Here is an 18,649-nt window from a genome sequence, read left to right on the forward strand (position 1 = left end):
CGAAACCGCACTGGATTACTAATACAAGACAGTATAGACTGCTGGGTGGACAAGATGAAATATCAAGAATGGTGCAGGAATTAGAAAAAGTGGGCATTATAACACCTGCACATAGCCCATATAATTCCCCCATGTGACCAGTGTGAAAGTCAGATGAAACATGGAGAATGACTGTGGATTAGAGAACTAAATAAGGCCACCCTGCCTATTCATGCAGTCGTACCCAATATTCTCTCCCTAATGGACACATTGAATAGGGAGATAGAAACCTACCATTGTGTCCTAGATTTAGCAAATGCGTTCTTCAGTATTCCAATTGCTGAAGAATCGCAAGATCAGTTTGCATTTACACAGGGAGGCAGGCAGTGGACCTTTCGGGTCCAGCCACAGGGGTACGTGCATTTGCCAACATACTGCCATAATCTAGTGGTGCATGACCTGGCTAATTGGAGAAAACCTGATAATGTTAACTTGTATCATTATATTGATGATCTTCTGTTGACATTCAGCTCCCTGGAGGCAGTAGGACAGGCAGCAGATTCATTAACTACTTATCCGCGGGAAAGAGGATGGGCTATAAATCCTCAGAAGGTGCAAGGTCTGGACCTGTCTGTAAAATTCCTGGGAGTAGTTTGGTCAGGGAAGACTGAAGAACTACCCAGTGCTGTAATAAATAAGGTTCAGGCATTCCCAGTCTGTACAACACCAAAGCAGCTGCAGGAGCTTTTAGGTGTATTGGTATACTGGTGCTCCTTTATACCTCATTTAGCGTAGCTGCTGAGGCCACTTTACAGACTCTTGAAAAAGGGGCAACTATGGGACTGGGGGAAAATGGAACAGGATGCCTTCCAACAGGTAAAAGTGGCAGTTAAACAAGCCCAGGCACTGGATATAATTGATCCTAACCTCCCAGCCAAGTTGGATGTTTACGCCACTCAGGATGGCTTTGGCTGGGGCCTGTGGTAACACCCAGAGTTCTGTTTGGATCCCCATTGGACTCTTGTCTCAGATCTGGCATGGAGCAGAAGAAAAATACAGCATGATTGAAAAACAGTTATTGTCTGCCTACTCTGCATTACAGGCAGTAGAGCCAATAACCCTAACAGCTGAAATCATAGTTAAGACCACTCTGCCGATTCAGGGGTGGGTGAAAGATCTGACCCACCTTCCTAAGGCACAAACGGTGGCACGATGGGCTGCCTATCTCAGTCAGAGGAGTAGTCTGTCTTTATCACCATTAAAAGAAGAACTTCAGAAGATCCTAGGCCCAGTGACATATCATAGTGATGCACCAAAAGAAACACTGGTTGCTCCATCAGAGAAGAGTCCTGCTCAGGTGGGGAAATATCCTATCCCTGAAGATGCCTGGTACACAGATGGGTCCATTAAGAGCAACCCAAGCAACTGGAGAGAGATAGCATACCATCCCTCCAACGAGACAATCTGGTTTGATGAGGGGGACGGTCAGAGAAGCAGAAATGTGAGCTGTGTGGATGGTTATAACCAAGGAACCTGGAGATGGTATCCCGAATATCTGCACAGATAGTTGGGTTGTGTACCAGGGGCTCACTCTTTGGATTGCACAGTGGGCCACCCAGACATGGATTATCCACAACTGACCAATCTAGGGCAAAGATAGGTGGTTAGACATATGAAATGCAGTTAACCACAGGACTGTACATGTCTACCATGTTTCTGGTCTCCAACCCCTACAGTCACCGGGAAATGATGAAGCTGACACACCAGCCTGAGTTCGATGGATTGAGAATTCACCATCTGAGAACATCGCCCACTGGTTACATCAGAAGCTACGGCATGCTGGACAAAAGACAATGTGTGCAGCTGCTAAAGCATGGTGGCTGCCCATACAACTATCTGACATCGCCCAGGCATGCCAAGACTACAACGCTTGCTTCAAGATGAGACAAAGATTGTTGCTTGAAACAACAGCCCATCTTGACAGAGGACACAATCCTCTCCAGCGATGGCAGGCTGATTACATTGGGCCCCCTCCTCAGTCTGAGGGGGCGAGATATGACCTGACATTGATACTGCAAGTGGGCTACTGCAGACCAATCTGGTACTAAAAGCAAAACAGGCATATACCATCAAGGCACTTACTAAACTGATGTCTGCCTATGGGACACCTCAAGTTGTCGAGAGAGACCAAGGGACTCATTTTACTGGTGCAATGACACAATGCCGGGCAGAAGAAAACAACAACAAATGGTGATTCCACCTGCCATGTAAGCCAACGGGGGCAGGCCTCATTGAAAGTTATAACAGTATTCTTAAGGCTGCCCTGAAGACAGGCTCCCAGGCCCTGCAGAGGCTGACAAAAAGACTCAATGAAACCCTGTGGAACCTGAATGAAAGACCTAGAGATGGCAGACCCAGTGCCCTGAAAATGCTACAGACAACATGTGCCTCCCCGCTTAGGATCCAAATTACAGGCACTAATAATCAGGTAAGACCCCAGATTGGTAATGAAAATAATCTTCTGCTCCCTGCCCTCAGAATTTATATCCGGGTACCCACAGAATAAAATGGCCTTGGAAGGCACAGGTAGGACCTAAGTAGTGTGGCCTACTTGCACCCTGGGGGAGATCATTGGAGGTGGGAGGCTCGGTAGTCCCTCCGGTAATAGGTACATGGCTGGCCTACAGATATTTTGGTCAACACTCTGATCTTTGTTGCTAAAGGGACTCCCATCACGTCCCTGTGGCAGATCAGGACACCCCCTCTGGTGCCTGATATAGTTATGCAGCTGCAGACATCTGGCCAAAAGGTATGATACAGGTGGCCAGGGCATACCCCAGTACAAGCTGAAGTGTTGACCCAGGATAGAAATACAGCCTGCATCTTGCCCTGGAAGGCAGACCTTCCCCTCCTGGTACCCCCAAACATCTACATTACTCCCTGAGTCTTTAAGCCTCTAGAATCACAAGAAGGAATGAAATGCCATCAAAACGTTCCAGTGTGGCTGTGAGATCATGTGTGACACTCAGCAATGGTCTACATGGGACTGATGGAGCAAAGGATTGATCTGCACCTCATGACCACATGCCTCCAGTAACACCATCGAGTGCTGGCCCATGAAAGAAAATGAACTTCCACCAATCATCACTCGTCTTAAATTGTGTCAACATACATCACGACAGAAAACTGTATAAGCATTGCAATGTGTCGGATTTCTGTGTTAGGGAGGACTCACCCTTTAGTTAACTCAATCATTGATTCATGCTGTGAAGGGGTGGAATGTATGGGAACTGTTGAATCATGGCCTGAAGCTCTGATAGATCACCTGAGGCAAGCACTGAGTCAGCTGTAGGACCACAGGTAAAGGCAATTCACCTGTGTGACCGGAAGGGGTAGAGCATGGCTCCACCGCTCCTAGACCCCATTTAAGGGCTGACTGCCACTGGGGAAGGATCTCTTTCTGGAGATCGTTCCTCTGGGAGTTTTTTCTGCAAGCCTAGGACACAGGTAAGCATTTTCATTTATTTCCAATTATCCCTTTCTAACGTGATAATCATTCTAGCTGTGCAATCTGTGGGTACCAGCCTAACCACACCACTCCATATATTTGTTGATTATATAGTTGGTCTTCCATTTGTGTGATGATAAAGAGGATGAAGCAACAGTCTTCATTGATAAAAAGCAATGCGAAGAGTTGCACGCTAAAAATAATTTATTTATTGTTTTGCAAAATACACTAACAAGGTCTCCAAGGCCTGAGATGAAAATTGCATGAAGTCATAATACTGTACTTGCCATACATCCATCTTTACACGCTAGTATTAAATGTAAGCAATGCGCAACAACTAAAAATAAAGATACTTTTGGCATCATCCTTAAGAGATCTGTTTCCAGAGTAAGTGATGAGCGCATCAGCAGAATTGAGAAAGCTTTCACATGATTTGTCTACCTGTGGTAAAATAGTTCTTAAATAAAAACAAACATGCTGAAGAGATCTGGCACAGAAGAATGTTCAGTATTTCATAACAAAATGAAAGATATGGTTGACAAGCTTTTCCACATTTTGCTGTACATCTTGGAACAACAACTTTACAGGCCAGCTTAGGGGGTTGGACGCTATGATCTCTTAAGGTCTCTCCCAACCCCTGCAATTCTGTGAGATAAAACAAAAATAGTACCCTTTTCCTCCCAGCTTTTATCTTCCACATTGTGCCCACTGTCCTTCTGAGATGAGAATTATGTTACAGAATTATAAAATTGAGTTGGAAGGGACCTTTAAAGGCCACCTAGTTCAACTTATCTGAAATGAACAGGGACACGCACCACTACATTAGGTGCTCAGAGACCCATTCAGCCTGGCTTTGAATGTCTTCAGGGGCAGGGGCATCCATCACCTCTCTCAGCAACCTCTGCCAGTGCCTCCCTACTCTTATTACTAAAAAGAATTATTTTCTTATATCCAATCTGAATGTTTAGAAGCTGTCCCAGAAAGTAGAGTCTTGTATGTGATCTCTAGTGTGTCCTTAGTTTTGCTTGTGATCTCTAGGGCACTTGACTGTCAAAACCCATCAGCAAAAGCTCAAGGATATCTTGGTTGTATATATCTTGGCTACCTTATAATCCTCTCCAAAAGAAGCAAGCTTTCTGAATCCTTACCAATGCTGCATATAGAAACATCATTGAGAACAAAAATATTTTACCTCACTTCAGCAAAAATCTTCCCCAAATATCCCAACACAACTCCTCCACAGTCTTTTATGCAGTTGAGTAAACAGATAAAAAACACGAAAAATAAAAAAAGCAAAAGATTCATCTAGTCCTCTAGCAACAAAGAATTTCCACTAGTGAAAAAGAAGAAAGAAAAAACAGGAAAGAAAAGCTTTTTCTTTATTCATTCACTGCAAGGTAAAAGCATGTATCTCTTCCACTCCAAAGGCAAGACTCAGTAACAAGCTTGCAGTACTGTATTACTGAAATAAATATTTCAGCAGGAAGAAGTGAGAAATCCTACTTGAATCTCTGAAGCTAACTACATGTTTGCAGGATTCACAAGCCACTTTGTTCAACACTTTGAAATATGGAGTGATATATCTCTTTTAAAGAATTTAAGTAAATTAAAACACCCCTTTTATAACTGACACATTTCAATTCATCTGTTTTTTCCCCTCTATTCTCCTACCACCCTGCCAGCCTTCAGTATGTCAAGAATAGGTGACTCTTCACAGATCAAGCACTTCTTTGTAAAGGGGAATCATGCGGCAGATGAAACTTCTGCCTCAGGGCATCCTTAGGTGGAGGAAGCTGTGTGCTGTCCAGGTCTGTGAATACATGAAGAGTAGACTTGCCGAAGCAGATTATCCTGCTGCCAATCTACAAATTAACACACACACACACACACACACACACACACAAAAAAAAAAAAAAACTACAAAGAAAAAACCTACCTTGTAAATACTTGAGTTTGGCTGCCAATGAGTGCTACCTATTTCTCAAGGAGTAAAGAAGAACTCTGTAAATCTACACTTGTTCTATCATTTCCACAGGAGATGTCACACACATACAAACAACTATAGGATCAAAGCTGAAACAGATGATGTTTCCCATTACTACTGACATTATTATCACCCAAGCCCTAACTGTAGGCTATAGAAATAATTTAAAACTAAAATATTTTCAAGCTGCTATCTGGATATGCTTCAAAAGACCAGTTATTCAATATGATAATTCATAGTCATAACCACCACACATGCAAATTCTGGGCAACAGTCCCACACATTTGTCTAAGAATTTACCTTTATACATTCAAAAGCAATCCCACTAGAAATATTAGTAGCGAATTTATTTTTTTAAGGAACGCTGAAATATTCCTCTGTTTTAACTACTGTTTCAACAGATCCGTTAATGTTACACCACCAAGTGAAGAATAAACACACAACAAAACAAATCACAGCTCTTTCAAGTACCCTGGGCCAAGCACCTGGTCATAATGCAGTAAGAGGATGAACTGACAGTGGAGTCTAAGAAATACATGCCAGTGTAAGACCTGAGTTTCCAGAGAACTAGTCACATAGGCTTGGATATGATGCTACTGTTTTTCAGATTTTACAAACACTTCTAACAAGTATGCATGAAGGACCGTCAGAAATATAAGGAAGAATGAGGGAGCAATGAAACTCTAAGGAGTAGTTCCACTTCAATATCTCTTGAAGGAAATTTAGCAACACTTGTAGGAATCACATTAGTAAGGAAAATAGTTAAAGTGGTCACCTGAATTTTGGTACTATTCCTCTTTAGCAGGAAGCCAGTTGCTACTGGGCTTTATAAAAAAAAATGGCTGAAAAAAAAAAACCAGACTACTTTTATAGCTATCCATCAATTTAAATTACTGAATTCAGACCCTCATTGTACAAGTCTAAAAAGCATCTAGCAGTCAATTATAATGGAAAAGTAAGTACTTTGGAGGGCCTTTGAAGGTTTAGTAACTTAGGTGCTTTCCATTCACTGTCTTGATAAAATGCGAGCAATCAATACCTCTTTCCTCCCTTGACTGCTTATAAAGAAAAGCTGCAGAGAAACTGATTGATTAGGGCCATAAGAAAGCCAGTATTTTTCTCCTTAAGGGCACAGCAGGTCATAGGCTACATATCAACACCTCACCAAGTCAGAGCCAAGGATCTGAGACAAACTTGCAGGTGGGAACAGTGGAGCTGCACCCTAAATTAGTAAATCAGAGGCTTTATTGAGGCTGTTGAACAGTTGAGGATTGAGCTGTTTATCTTTAGGACTTTGTCCCTTTAGTTTTTGGCTCTTCTAATGATCTATATTAGGCAATGTTTCTTTCTAAGGAGAAATCAGCTGTTGGCTGGTTTGCAATTGACTGGAGCCCACTCCCTGAACAAATAGTGTACACAGTTGCTTCTGAATAAATAAGACACTTTTAAAATTGGTTTACAAAGAATTTTATATGTTGTTTTGGATAGCACTAGGCATAGACTAAAAGCCAAATCTTTTAGACAGCTCCAACACAGCATCATTGATGATGTTCTGAACTTCAGCACTATTTTTTGTCCATGAAGACTAATGGCTTTTCTCCAAATTGCTTTAGCTGCAGGTGTTTCAAACTTTAGCAGTTATGCATGAAAGTCTACTTACAGATCAGAAAGAGCTACTATATCTTGCCAATGGAACAATTAGCTTAAGTGCTTTCTTGTTGAGAAAAATAGGATACTATCTACAGTGACTTCAGAATGGAAAACTAGTACAAACACCAAGCTGTCAGTAAAGTCTGTAATTTGATCCCTTCTGCCATTAGCTGGACCACAAAAAATATGAATTGAAAAAAAAAAAAAATCAGAAGAATATGTATAGTTAACCTAGTAAGAGAACAGGCACTACTCATGTGACAACAGATGTATTTATAAACAGATTGAGATTTAAGACAGTCAAAAACATCTCTATGTCTTTTATGCATTAAAACCAGCTATTAACACGTTTCCAAGCAGAAGACAATAATTGAATGCTTATATTTAGGAATATTTCTGAGATACGTTGCATGCAAGTTTGTTTTCTCTCATTTAAATTAAAATTCCATCAACTCCAACCTTCAAGAGAAAAAGCATTAAATTAGCTGGCATAAACTTCAAATATGACTCAGTTAATATTAGGCGGACAGTAGATCAGATAAGGACTTACTCTTTATTCTTTTCAGAAGATGTCTGTGTAAAGAAATATGAAGAAAAGCCTCCTTCCTATCACCTCTTGCAGTGAGCCTCCCATTCTCTGGGCCACAGTATTTGTTTGATGATAAAGAAATGTTTAATAATAAATCTTCAGCTGAATATCAAACATACATTTGAAGACCAAATAAAAATTTTTGAAGAGCTTTTTTTCTAATGAACCAAGAACTAACACATTTTTATAGGACATGTAACCTAACATGGATCTAGTTGTTCCCTTGGTTGACCTTGTTACACAAGGTTCACAATTCTGTTTTCTCTCTTGAAGACAAAAAATAAGAAACTGGCACTGGATATAAAGAAGTAACCGAATGACTTTTAACTTCATGCAGACAGGTTAAAGGCCCATCTAAAAAAATTCAGTGCTGCATGATAAAAAGTTTGATTAATAGACTAACTTCAAGAAAGCTGCAATCAGTAATTGGTCCTCAAGAACCCAGCTACAGAAGCAAGGCTCACATGGCTAGCATTTGCACTCCTTTCCCACTGTTCTGTGGCAGCAACAAATGTACTGGAAACACACACATATTTCTTGTGTAATTGTTATTAAAAAAAAAAAAAAAAAAAAGGCTGTTCTTTAGTTTGTCAGACTCCATGGGCCAATAGGATACACAGGATTTGCCACAAAAGATCTGGAATCTACGATAAGGAACAACACTTGTCAGACTTATTTACTACAGCCACCAGCTGAAAAATGAGGAGAAACAGAAGGAAGCAGACAGCCAACAACCTTCATAGTAGGAATCTTACTAACAAGCTTTGATCTCAACTGTAGCCTGGAGACAAAGCCCACCCTGGTGTCTTTCATCCCCTTGAAGTGTGGAGCATAACCCACCACCAACTCCAGGCTTCCAGATCTGCCAATCTTACTTGTTAGCATCTATATTAGGAGACAGTTTAAGCCACGAGGTTAAAAAGCAGGAAAAAAACAAAAAGGTCTTTAATATATATATAAGTAAATATTCAAGAGGGAAATTATACCAGTATACGCTAGGAAATAATAGAATAAATTGATAGATTCTGAAAAAGGACAAACCTTTCTTATTCACATCTCACCAGGAGCTCTTCCCAACCCTAACAGTTCAATGTGTTCACCATCAAATTTCAACCTTCCCAAATCCATATGTGAAAAAAATATCTGAGGTTTCTATAGATACCTCAGGATAAACTGACTAGATGTTACCAAGTGGTAAGAAAATAAAATGCTATCTCACAACTGAAATATTTTTCCACTGAGTACTAAGTACTTCAGTACAAAATTACTAAACAGCACGTACAGAACTGAGTAAGGATCAAAGAATAAGACCAGACCAGATTCAAGCAGCCAAATCTGGGATGGAGAGCCAGCAGAAATGCCTGAGAGACCAATGCCTTCAGACCAAGTTCTCTGCCCCTGTTGCCTCTGGGGGATGCAACTTCCACAAATATTTCATGACTTCTACTTTGGTAGCATGTCTGCCTGACTTTCAAAGGTCCTACTATAGCCAGGGGTGGCATGAAGTTTTGCCTTCCCATGAAAACTGCAAGATTAAGCTACCTACCAAGAAAGCTCATTTTCACAAAACAAACAAACAACAAAAAAAAGCACCTAAAATACATAATAATTCCTTCACAAACTACCTGAAAAGCCAGCATTAAAGTTACACATTTTTCAAACAGAAAAAGGAAAAAAGTCTGTCTAATTATATCACACACAACTTTTCAGCCTGGTGAAAATACTGTAAAAAAATCAGTAAGAACAGAAATCCAGGAATTCCTGGCATCTTAGTCAAATTTCCAAAACCCTCCCTTGCAGATTTCAGTAACTGAGTATTATCCACTCAAGAAAAGTGAAGCTGAAGGGGGAAAAAAAAAAAAAAGAAAAAAAAAAGAAAAAAAAAAAAGCTTGCTTTAACTGCTGTTTGCCTATCCAAAAGTACTCAGATACACGTGTCTTTTTGATGTATGTTTGGATAACATGGTAGACTGCTTGAGATATCATCTGTTTTCCAAAACACTGCTTTCTCTGGGACTAGGAATTATCAAGATATTCAACACAGAAAACAAGTATGTCCTACAGACTTCCTTTGTTTTCTATTTTTTAGTCTCTGTGTATACTTTTATTATAATCTCACTCAGTCTGACATGTTTCTGTAAATGCTTGACTTAGTACCAACGAGCAATGGACTTCACTGGATGGTTTTACTTATTACTTCAAGTAGAACAAATTCAGTGCTATTGAATCCATATCTGATCTACTGGCAAGAGTAACAAATCTGAATAAAGGATAAATGGAAAAAAAAAGGAAAAAAAAAAGAAAGTAGCAACAGCTAGGTAAGGACACCTACACTTCTGTATTTGAGAGAGATTTCTGAAGAGTTTTAAAAAATTAAGCCAGTAACATGGTAATACAAGTTTCACCAAATGAAACCACATGAGAGGGGTATAAAAAGCAGGTATAAGTAAGAAGGCTTACACTGCCTACTCTCCTCCCACTTCTACACTCAAGACTTTTCAAAGAGATGGATTATTTTAATTTCACATTCCTGTCAAATTAGTACTAAAAAATAGTCCTGGACTCTAAATTGCTTTATCTTGCTAAACACTTTCCTAAGGCATTCTCTTTGAAGAAAATTCCTCCATTACTCTGTATTCACCTAACAGAAGTTTTATTATGTTTTTCTTCCCATTTTCTATTTTTCAGCTGGAATAAGAAACATTGATCTCCTTGAAAACAGAAAGCTCACACTACTTCAATTTATTAATTTAAACATTATAATTCATTTTGCTTTGTATGGCTCCCACACAAAAATAATTCACAAGACATTTTCAGTGAACTTTCAGTGCACTTAAAACTCCAATTTTGCAGCACTTTATTCAGCCATAGTAATCACTTTGCCTTGAAAACAAACGTCTTTTGAGTCAGATTATGTTGAGCAATCAGAAGTAAAGCTGAGGCAAACAGTCATCAATCCATACTGAACATTGATTTCAACGTTTTCCACAGATGGGCACAAGTTCAACTTTGGTTCTGTAATATGCTTTGAATACCGAGACATGAGATTCAACACAGTAATGCGACATCGTGCCCTACAATAGAGCACCTTCAAGAGAGGTTAAACAAACAAACAAACAAGCAAAAAACAGAAAAAATAACAACAACAAAAAAGCTCATCACCAGGTTAACTTAGACTTTGTGATAATGCACACTGGACAAACCAAAATGAAAGGGAAATGCCAGTATTTTACTACGGAAGGGGTGGTCCTGCACACAGGTCCTACAACCACAAATCTGAGAGCAAATGAGAAGTTTGTTTTGTTTTGATTTAAAAAAAAGGACACTTCCACTAAACTGACAACAGATTTGGTAGTGTATGGGAACTGCTGAATCACAGCCTGAACCTCTAATTGACCACCTGAGGCAAGCACTGAGTCAGCCACAGAAGCACAGGTGAAGGCAATTCACCTGCATGACTGGAAGGGGTGGAGAATGGCTGCACCTCCCCTAGGCACCAGTTAAGGGCTGACTGCTACTAAGGAAGGATCTCTCTCCGGAGATCGCTCCTTGTGGAGTTTCTTGCAAGCCTACAACACAGGTGAGCACTTCCATTTGTTTATGATTATCTTTTCCAACATGATAATCTCAGTAAGCCTAACTTTTCTGTATACTTATTGATCATTCAATACTTTACAACATCTGTATTCTTATTGACCTTACAGGTGGCTATTGACTTTACATTAAAAAAAAAATTCAGCTCTACTAGTAAGTGTTCTGTCTGCAACATCTACAAATAGAATTTAAGAAAGGAACAAGAACATATTTCCTTACCATTGATCAGGCAAAAGAAAAAAGAAAAAGTGAACAAAAAATTAAACCTTACTTAAGGCATTCAGTGTCAGGCAGGGAGTCAACCTGAGGAAGCATGCTTTTCAATGTTAGTTTCCCTCACAGCTAATAGGGAATGCTAGCTTGAGCTACAGTGAAACTTGCAGACTAATATGAGGACACAGCAGGGGCATATGACCAGAACAATGCTACTGAGACTTGAACTTAGAGGGCAGTTAGGTAAGCATTAAGAAAATATAGCACAGAAGAACTTTGTTATCTCAACAGTTAAACACAGTTTTGAAATCTTAAGAGTGTAAATTACTACAAGAAAAATATGTGGAGCATGAGCATCTAAATTTCAGAAGTGTTGCTTTAAAATAGTAAGACACTGTATTCTCACATAAATCACATAATTTTAATGGAATTATGATAAAAACTATCAGAGAGGAAAACAAATAGAAAAAAAAGTGCAAAATATTTTTAAAAACTTTAAAAATACACCTCCCTGCATGTTGCGCCATATTTCACCTTCACGTTGCTGGGCTTTCCATTTCTCAGCTATGGAAGTTAGCCAAAACCACTAGGACATGTAGGACCATAGCACCTTAAGTCAGAGGTGTCCAAACGTTTGGCTTGCCTGGGCCACGCTGAGCAAAGAGTATTTGTCTTGGGCTGCATATACAAAAGTTACTTTGAAAGTAATGCCCCCTATTTGCCTAATGGGATATTGGTGGGAAGGTTCAACCTCTACTGCCATACCAACATCATAGAATAGGATGCATTATTTTCAGAGCAGCCCACGTAAAGTATACAATGTCATTAACATGTAACAAAATAATCTTGATTTTTATTTTTTTTCTTAAAACATTAGAAAGGAGAACAACAAAACCATGAAACTAGTTGGATGTTTGACCTTATCTTTGTAGAAAAAAATGCATCACTGTGGTTCGATGGCAGTGGTTGCAATCCTTAGTAAGATCTCAAGGTCTTCATCAGATTTTTTTTTTTTTGACATTTTACTATTCCTGTGCTTCACCCTTGAAAACAGTTGTTCATACTTGTGCATACTGCCAAAAAAGCTATAACTTGAATAAGGTGTTGTTGTGAGGGAAGAATATTTCTCTCTGATAAGAGAGGGCTTATAGAAGTGCAGTAAAGAGACACGATCAGACTACTGAGTTGAATATCTGATTACCACTCCATACACTCCTTTTGAAAATTTGCAGGTCAGACAAGTAGTAACTAAAAATAGTGTTGTAATTTTTTATTTTTAAACCCATGCTCTGGTTGCAGTCAACACAGCATCAATAGCACACCGATGTTTGGTTGTTGTGAGATCTGGGGACACTGCAAGGAAGAGCCACTGCCTTTATAGCAGAGTGCTGTGGCCAGCAACTGCACCAGCCCAGCCGAGGGTTGGAGTGGCTGCCCTATGTGAAACAATGAACAAATACAATGAATCTAAACTAACACACTCAAGCATAGAAAAACTCCGCCCTTTGTGCAGTAGAGCTAAATCTTGACAGTTGCAACAGTGTCAGAACAGCTTTGGATATAGTATCTCCACTGTTTTTTCTTTCCTTTAAAAGTTGCTTATTTTACATTGTCAAGTATCAAAGTCACAATATGAATAAATACAAATTTAGAGTACACCCTAAAAGGTTCCTCCAAGAAGAGAAATACATATTTATTTATAGCATAGTCAAGGTTAATAAAACAAATTTCTTGAGACAAGACAAGATCCAAGAAACGTCATAAATTGCAACGCACCATTTTCATCTCTGTACTTCCCTGGTCAGGAAAAACAAACAAACCACAAACTGTCTAGTAGTACCTGCAGGAAGTTAAGGCAGGTAAGCAATGTGATATCTGCTACAGACAAATGGACGCTAGTCCCTTGTCTCTTATTTTCAAAACTAATTATCCTCTATGATCTTGAAGCCTACCTTTCACTGAGATTAACACCTGTCCAGTTTAATGCCTACAGCCACTGTCTGCTGTGCTCTTAACATCAGGTTTCACAGAGGGTGAAATTTTATATAAGCCCACACAATACAGTTTGCTGCCTCCAACCACTATCTAAGCTTCTGTCACTTGCTCAGTCAACACAAACCTCTCCCGAGGTTTTTGTGAAGTTTCTACCATAAGCTTGACACAGCTGACTGCATTTGGAAAGCCTCATGGTCCCTCTTTCCTTTCCAGCTACTGTGCTGAGAAGGGTGGCCTCTAAGATCCTTTTGTAGACCTGTAAACAAACAATCCCTTTCATAATCTCATCTGTAAAAACAAATGCAGATTGTGATAGGATATACAGCCTCACTCTTCCTCTAATTGCATTAATTTTTCCATCCCAAGATAGCAAGTAATTTGGCTGATGTCTAGATCAAGAACACAAAAGTTCTCAGTCTTCACGCTCTTAAAATCACATAGGATCAGTATCCTTTTTCACTTATTCTGCAGGCTCTGCTTTATCTGTCTGCTCTGTTAGAGCACAGCCCTTCCTACAAGGCCAGCCTCAAAACTCACCTAAAAGTCTGCAACACAGGTGTAGAATTGTTTCTGTTTTTCCAATGATTTTCCAAATTCTGTAAATTTGGTGGTACTTAATGAAATAATCTTTCATGTGATTACTAGTATGTCTCAGAAGAGTAACAGCAGAGGCTCCTAGACACACGCATAATAAAAATATTCTTTCAACTTAGAACATTTCCTGTAAGATTTGCCATTTACGTTCATCAGATTTGACTGGGCTAGAATAGCAAACAACAGTAATTTGTTTAGTGGTTCTCATCTTAATTTTACCTTAGCTTGTGTCAACATGATATCATATATCTTTCAGTAAGTCTTTTATGTCTTGTCTTCAGAGGAGACCAGTCCTTCTACCTAACGCCAAGTTCCTACACTTGTAATCTTCTCACTCAGAGGGGCCTTCCACCGCCTTTTCTATTTTCTTTTTATCTTATTTATAGCAACAGAGGGAGTAGCAAAGACTAGCATCCAACAGAGATACCCTGAAGACAATTTGCAGAAACTGCGTGGTTCTATTTCTGAATTTAGTAACTAGTCCAGTTCAAAATTAAAATGTGTATGCACATTATTTTACATTTTCCCTGGAATAAGGGCAAGCACTACAAATTGTTCTGCCAAATAAAACAGTGAAGTCACAGCTGCATCCTATTAACCTTAACGACAAATTACTGTTTGATATATTGAAAACTTCACTCTGAATTCCTCACAATTCCTCCTACTCCTCGAGGGCACATGGTGCTTTATTTGAGACTCCTGCGCTAAAATCTAACACCATGGACGCATTCTCCATTTAAACTCATAGGCAACAAGACATGAGGATCAAAATGTCTCATCTGTAAGTGGCACCAAAGAACACCGCATAACTAGTCAATTTTCATAGACAATATCAACCTTGCTATCTCAGATGCTTGTACTTGGCTTTCCATGAAAATATCTTGAATAGGAGAAAAAAACAAACAACAACAAAAAAAACAAACAAACAAGGAAAACTAGAATATATCCATTTGAAGTTGTATCTATTTCAATCAATACCCCTCTGTGTGGCATAGCATTATCCCAGAGAACACTACCATGCTTGACATGCCATTTTTCAAATAACAGCAAGGTCCCACAAGGAGATAATGAATATCAAATAGCATTTTTGACCACAAGAGCAAAATATACTGCTGAAAGCATTCTACAACACCACATAATCAACAAAAATTCTACTCCAAATAGACGAGATGGAATCTTCACTCAAAAATAAAATAGCTCGGGTAAACAAAAAGTGTTTTTAAAAGATCTGCAATGGAGTCCATATGCGAGCTTACTTTAAGCTATCAAAGTAGATAACATTATATTAAAAATAAATAAATAAATAAACTACCATGAAGAGCACACCCACAGACAGAACCACAGAGGTAGAGAAAGCTAGATGACCACCTGGAAGCAGGCCTGACTATACCATAAATAAAAACTAAGCATTGCAGTTTCCTCTATAGAGGCAGAAGGAATGTTTCCATTTCAGTAACTAATTCGCACTGAGGAACCAGAAGTGCAACGAAACAGGAAAACCAAACCTGTTTCCTTTTTCCAATACAGAAATACAAAAGTTCAAAAGTACTATTGTTCGTAAAACTTAGGGGTTTGGTAGTCATGAGAGGTTTAACTGTTCATTGCTTATACCTGTAACTCCGTTAACTGAATTCTAAGTAAAGTAAATGTGAAAAATCAAACACACTAATATCAATCAGGTTGCACGAGATAGTAAGGATGCTTTTAGAACTTTCTGCATGTTAACAGGTCGCCCAGAGTGGTGGTGGAAACCCCATCCCTGGACACACTCAAGGCCAGGCTGGGCAGGGCTTTGAGTACCCTGATCTAGCTGTAAATGTCACTGTTCAGGGCAGGGGAGTTGGACTAGATGATCTTTAAAGGTCCCTTCCATCTCCAAAGATTCAACAGTTCTGTAACTCAAAATAGTAGTTATCTAAGCTGCTACTGCAAATCAACCTGTCCTTCCATTGCCTATGTTTCTTTCAGTTGGCTTTAAGCATTTTAATGGAATATCACCTTGATTCCATTACAAAAGCATGCTCTGTACAAATGACCCCATTATCTTGCAGCATCCCGCAGCAACTTCATAGAATCATAGGGGTTGGGTGGGACCTCTGGAGATCATCCAGTCCAACCCTCCTGCTAAAGCTGGTTCCCTAGAATAGACCACAAGATTGTTCATAAACATTCAGAATTTGCTTGTGACAGCAACACCTAGGCATATTACTGCACATACAAAACTGCCACAGCAAGGTTCTTCCACACAACTTGTCACAACGTTTCAGCTTTACTGAATTCCCTGACAGGTCCAGACATAAACCCTCAAAGAAAAGAAAAATAAACATGAAGGAACAAAGCAACCATAATCAACCAACAAGGAGCAGGGAAGAAAAATCCCAGCCTTGGTTCAGACTACAAATGCTGCATATTTTCTCAGTGAGCCAAACCAAGGCCTGCCCCTCTGAACAGTGTGATGGCAGGGCCTAAACTTTCAAAGTCAGCTACCAAATATGTAAAATCACTACATATTTTAAGCAGGTTCCCTCACAGACAATAAAATGACAACAGTGATATTAAGTATTAGGCTCTTTTAATCAATTGAGCTCTTTTAGTTATAGAAAACATGGTATAGTCATGACAACAGAAGGTATTGCCTTTAGCCAAGCACTGTCAACATGGCTCTGTGACCCAAGAACAACCCAGAAAGTCTTCAGCGAGACAGAAAAAAGGAAAAGAGCAAATGCAGAGGAGCACTGCCCACCTCGTGCTGCTCAAAGTGGGCAGCGCGCCTGGACGCTTCCTGAGGAGAACACCTCAGGAAAAGCACCCGAGGCACAAACCGCATTCCCCTGATGCTCAAAGCAAGGGAACACTAGCTCGACAAGTACGAGAAGCAGCAATGTCCACCCCCTCCCCACAGTGCCGCTTCCAAGACGACGAACCCGGGCCGAGGACCGGGCCCCAAAGCAGACCATCCCCGGGCGTGGGGGCGGAGCGCCCACACTCACCTCCTCCCGTCCACCCGCGCTACCGCCGCGCGCCGCTTCCGCCCGCACGACATGGCCGTCCCGCCGCAGAGAGGCAGCCAATCAACCAAGAGCGCTGCCCCTCTGCCCCACCCTCACAGGGCATTCTCCACCAATGAGAGCGATCCGCCCCTCCTCGCCCCGTCCCTGAAGGGCGCTGGTGCTTCTCCCCGCACCCGCCGGAAGTGTGATGTGGCCGTGAGTGCGTCGCCATGGTAAGCGCGGGGCGGCGGGCGGGAGGTGCCGGGCCTGTGGAGTCTCTCCGGCCCCGAGCCCTTTCTGTCCGCTCCGAGTCCCTTTCTGACGGGCTGACGCTCTCACTTCTCTACAGGGGGTCCGAGCCCGCGAGTTCAGCCGCTTGAGGGGACAGAGGGGCCTCTCAGTGCTCCTTGCAGGCCCCTGCACAGCAGGCCTGCAGCGATGCCCATGCTACCGGGCCCGGTGTCCGCGCCCCGCAGGACGTGTTGGCTGTCTGTAGGGCCTTACCCAGTTTCCCTGGGGCACGGGGCTGTGCTGGGTCTGTGGCGCCTTGGATCGGGGCAGCGTTTTTGTCTTCTCCCCTACCCTGTCAGGGAGACGCCGTTGGTGCAGCTAAGGCATGTTTTGCAGTTGGGGCAGTAGGCCGGGTTCTGACACACAGCTCCTGTCGTTTTTCATGAGTAGTGTTGGATGCCCAGTAACGTTGGGTGCCTGTGTCCATTTGCTTAACGAGAAACTGTGGGTGACATACACGAAATTGATCTAGAAGCCTGTTAGTGTTGCCGTTCAAATTTTTCTACGGTGTCTCTGTTGTCTGTTCTTTTTTTTTTTTTTTTTTTCCTCCTAATACATTCTGAAAATGTAAGCAAAGGATTTGTGTTTGGATTAGGCTTTAAATCTTTATCAACTAAGATACTAAGAGCTTTAGGTGAGTGGCATGAGTACAAGATTTGAATGTTAAAAGGAAGAACAAAGGAATAGCTCAGAAAAGGAAGTCTTACTCTGTACAGTTAAAAGTTTGTTCATAATTTGTGTTTCAATCCAGAATTCATTTTAAGGTTAGCATTTTCAGAATGTTTTGGGTGGCTTACTCATCAGTAGTGGTGCATATACTGTGCAACTTCCACTAAATCTTTCAGTAATTCCCATGTATTTATTAAAAGACTTGAACTTTATGGCATGGTTCAATAAAAATTCCTAGGTTCTAGATCTTGTCACCTAAAGGAAAATAGAGGAAGTGGTTTGCTTCAGCATTCCTTAGCAGATCTTTTAGATGAACCTGGGCTAAACATGTGCCAGGAAAGGTTGTGGAGCAGATCATCTTGAGTGAGATCACATGGCCTCTGCAGGGGGGCATCAGGCCTTGCCGGCATGGGTTCATGAAAGGCAGATCCTGCTTGACCAACCTCATCTCCTATTATTATCCTCCTGATGGATGAGGGAAAGGCTGTTGACATGGTCTACCTAGGTTTCAGCAAAGCCTTTGGCACTGTCTCCCACAGTATTTTCCTGGAGGAGCTGACAGCCCATGGCTTGGACAGATATACCCTTCCCTG

General features: G+C 40.9%; 2 protein-coding genes across 7 annotated transcripts in view; one reads left to right on the plus strand and one right to left on the minus strand.

Moving 5' to 3' along the window:
- XRCC4 (X-ray repair cross complementing 4) overlaps positions 1-17,130 on the minus strand; it is a 180,754-nt gene extending 163,624 nt beyond the window's left edge. For 3 of the 6 annotated variants that reach the window (XM_424905.8, XM_040656157.2, XM_025145264.3), the window contains exon 1: positions 17,097-17,130. The gene's annotated coding sequence lies outside the window, so the exon portion shown is untranslated. Of the gene's footprint in view, positions 1-16,849 lie in introns of all 6 variants that reach the window. The other 3 variants (XM_015280684.4, XM_046905904.1, XM_015280685.4) reach the window with 2 other exon arrangements.
- Positions 17,131-17,292: 162 nt separating this feature from the next.
- The window catches only part of TMEM167A (transmembrane protein 167A), a 92,880-nt gene continuing 91,523 nt past the window's right edge, over positions 17,293-18,649 (plus strand). The window contains exon 1 of the mRNA NM_001113454.3: positions 17,293-17,329. Within this exon, the coding sequence (NP_001106925.1) occupies positions 17,327-17,329 (3 nt within the window). The 5' untranslated portion in view covers positions 17,293-17,326. The remainder of the gene's footprint in view (positions 17,330-18,649) is intronic.

Source organism: Gallus gallus, chromosome Z (genome assembly GCF_016699485.2).
Source record: "Gallus gallus isolate bGalGal1 chromosome Z, bGalGal1.mat.broiler.GRCg7b, whole genome shotgun sequence".
NCBI lineage: Eukaryota > Metazoa > Chordata > Aves > Galliformes > Phasianidae > Gallus > Gallus gallus.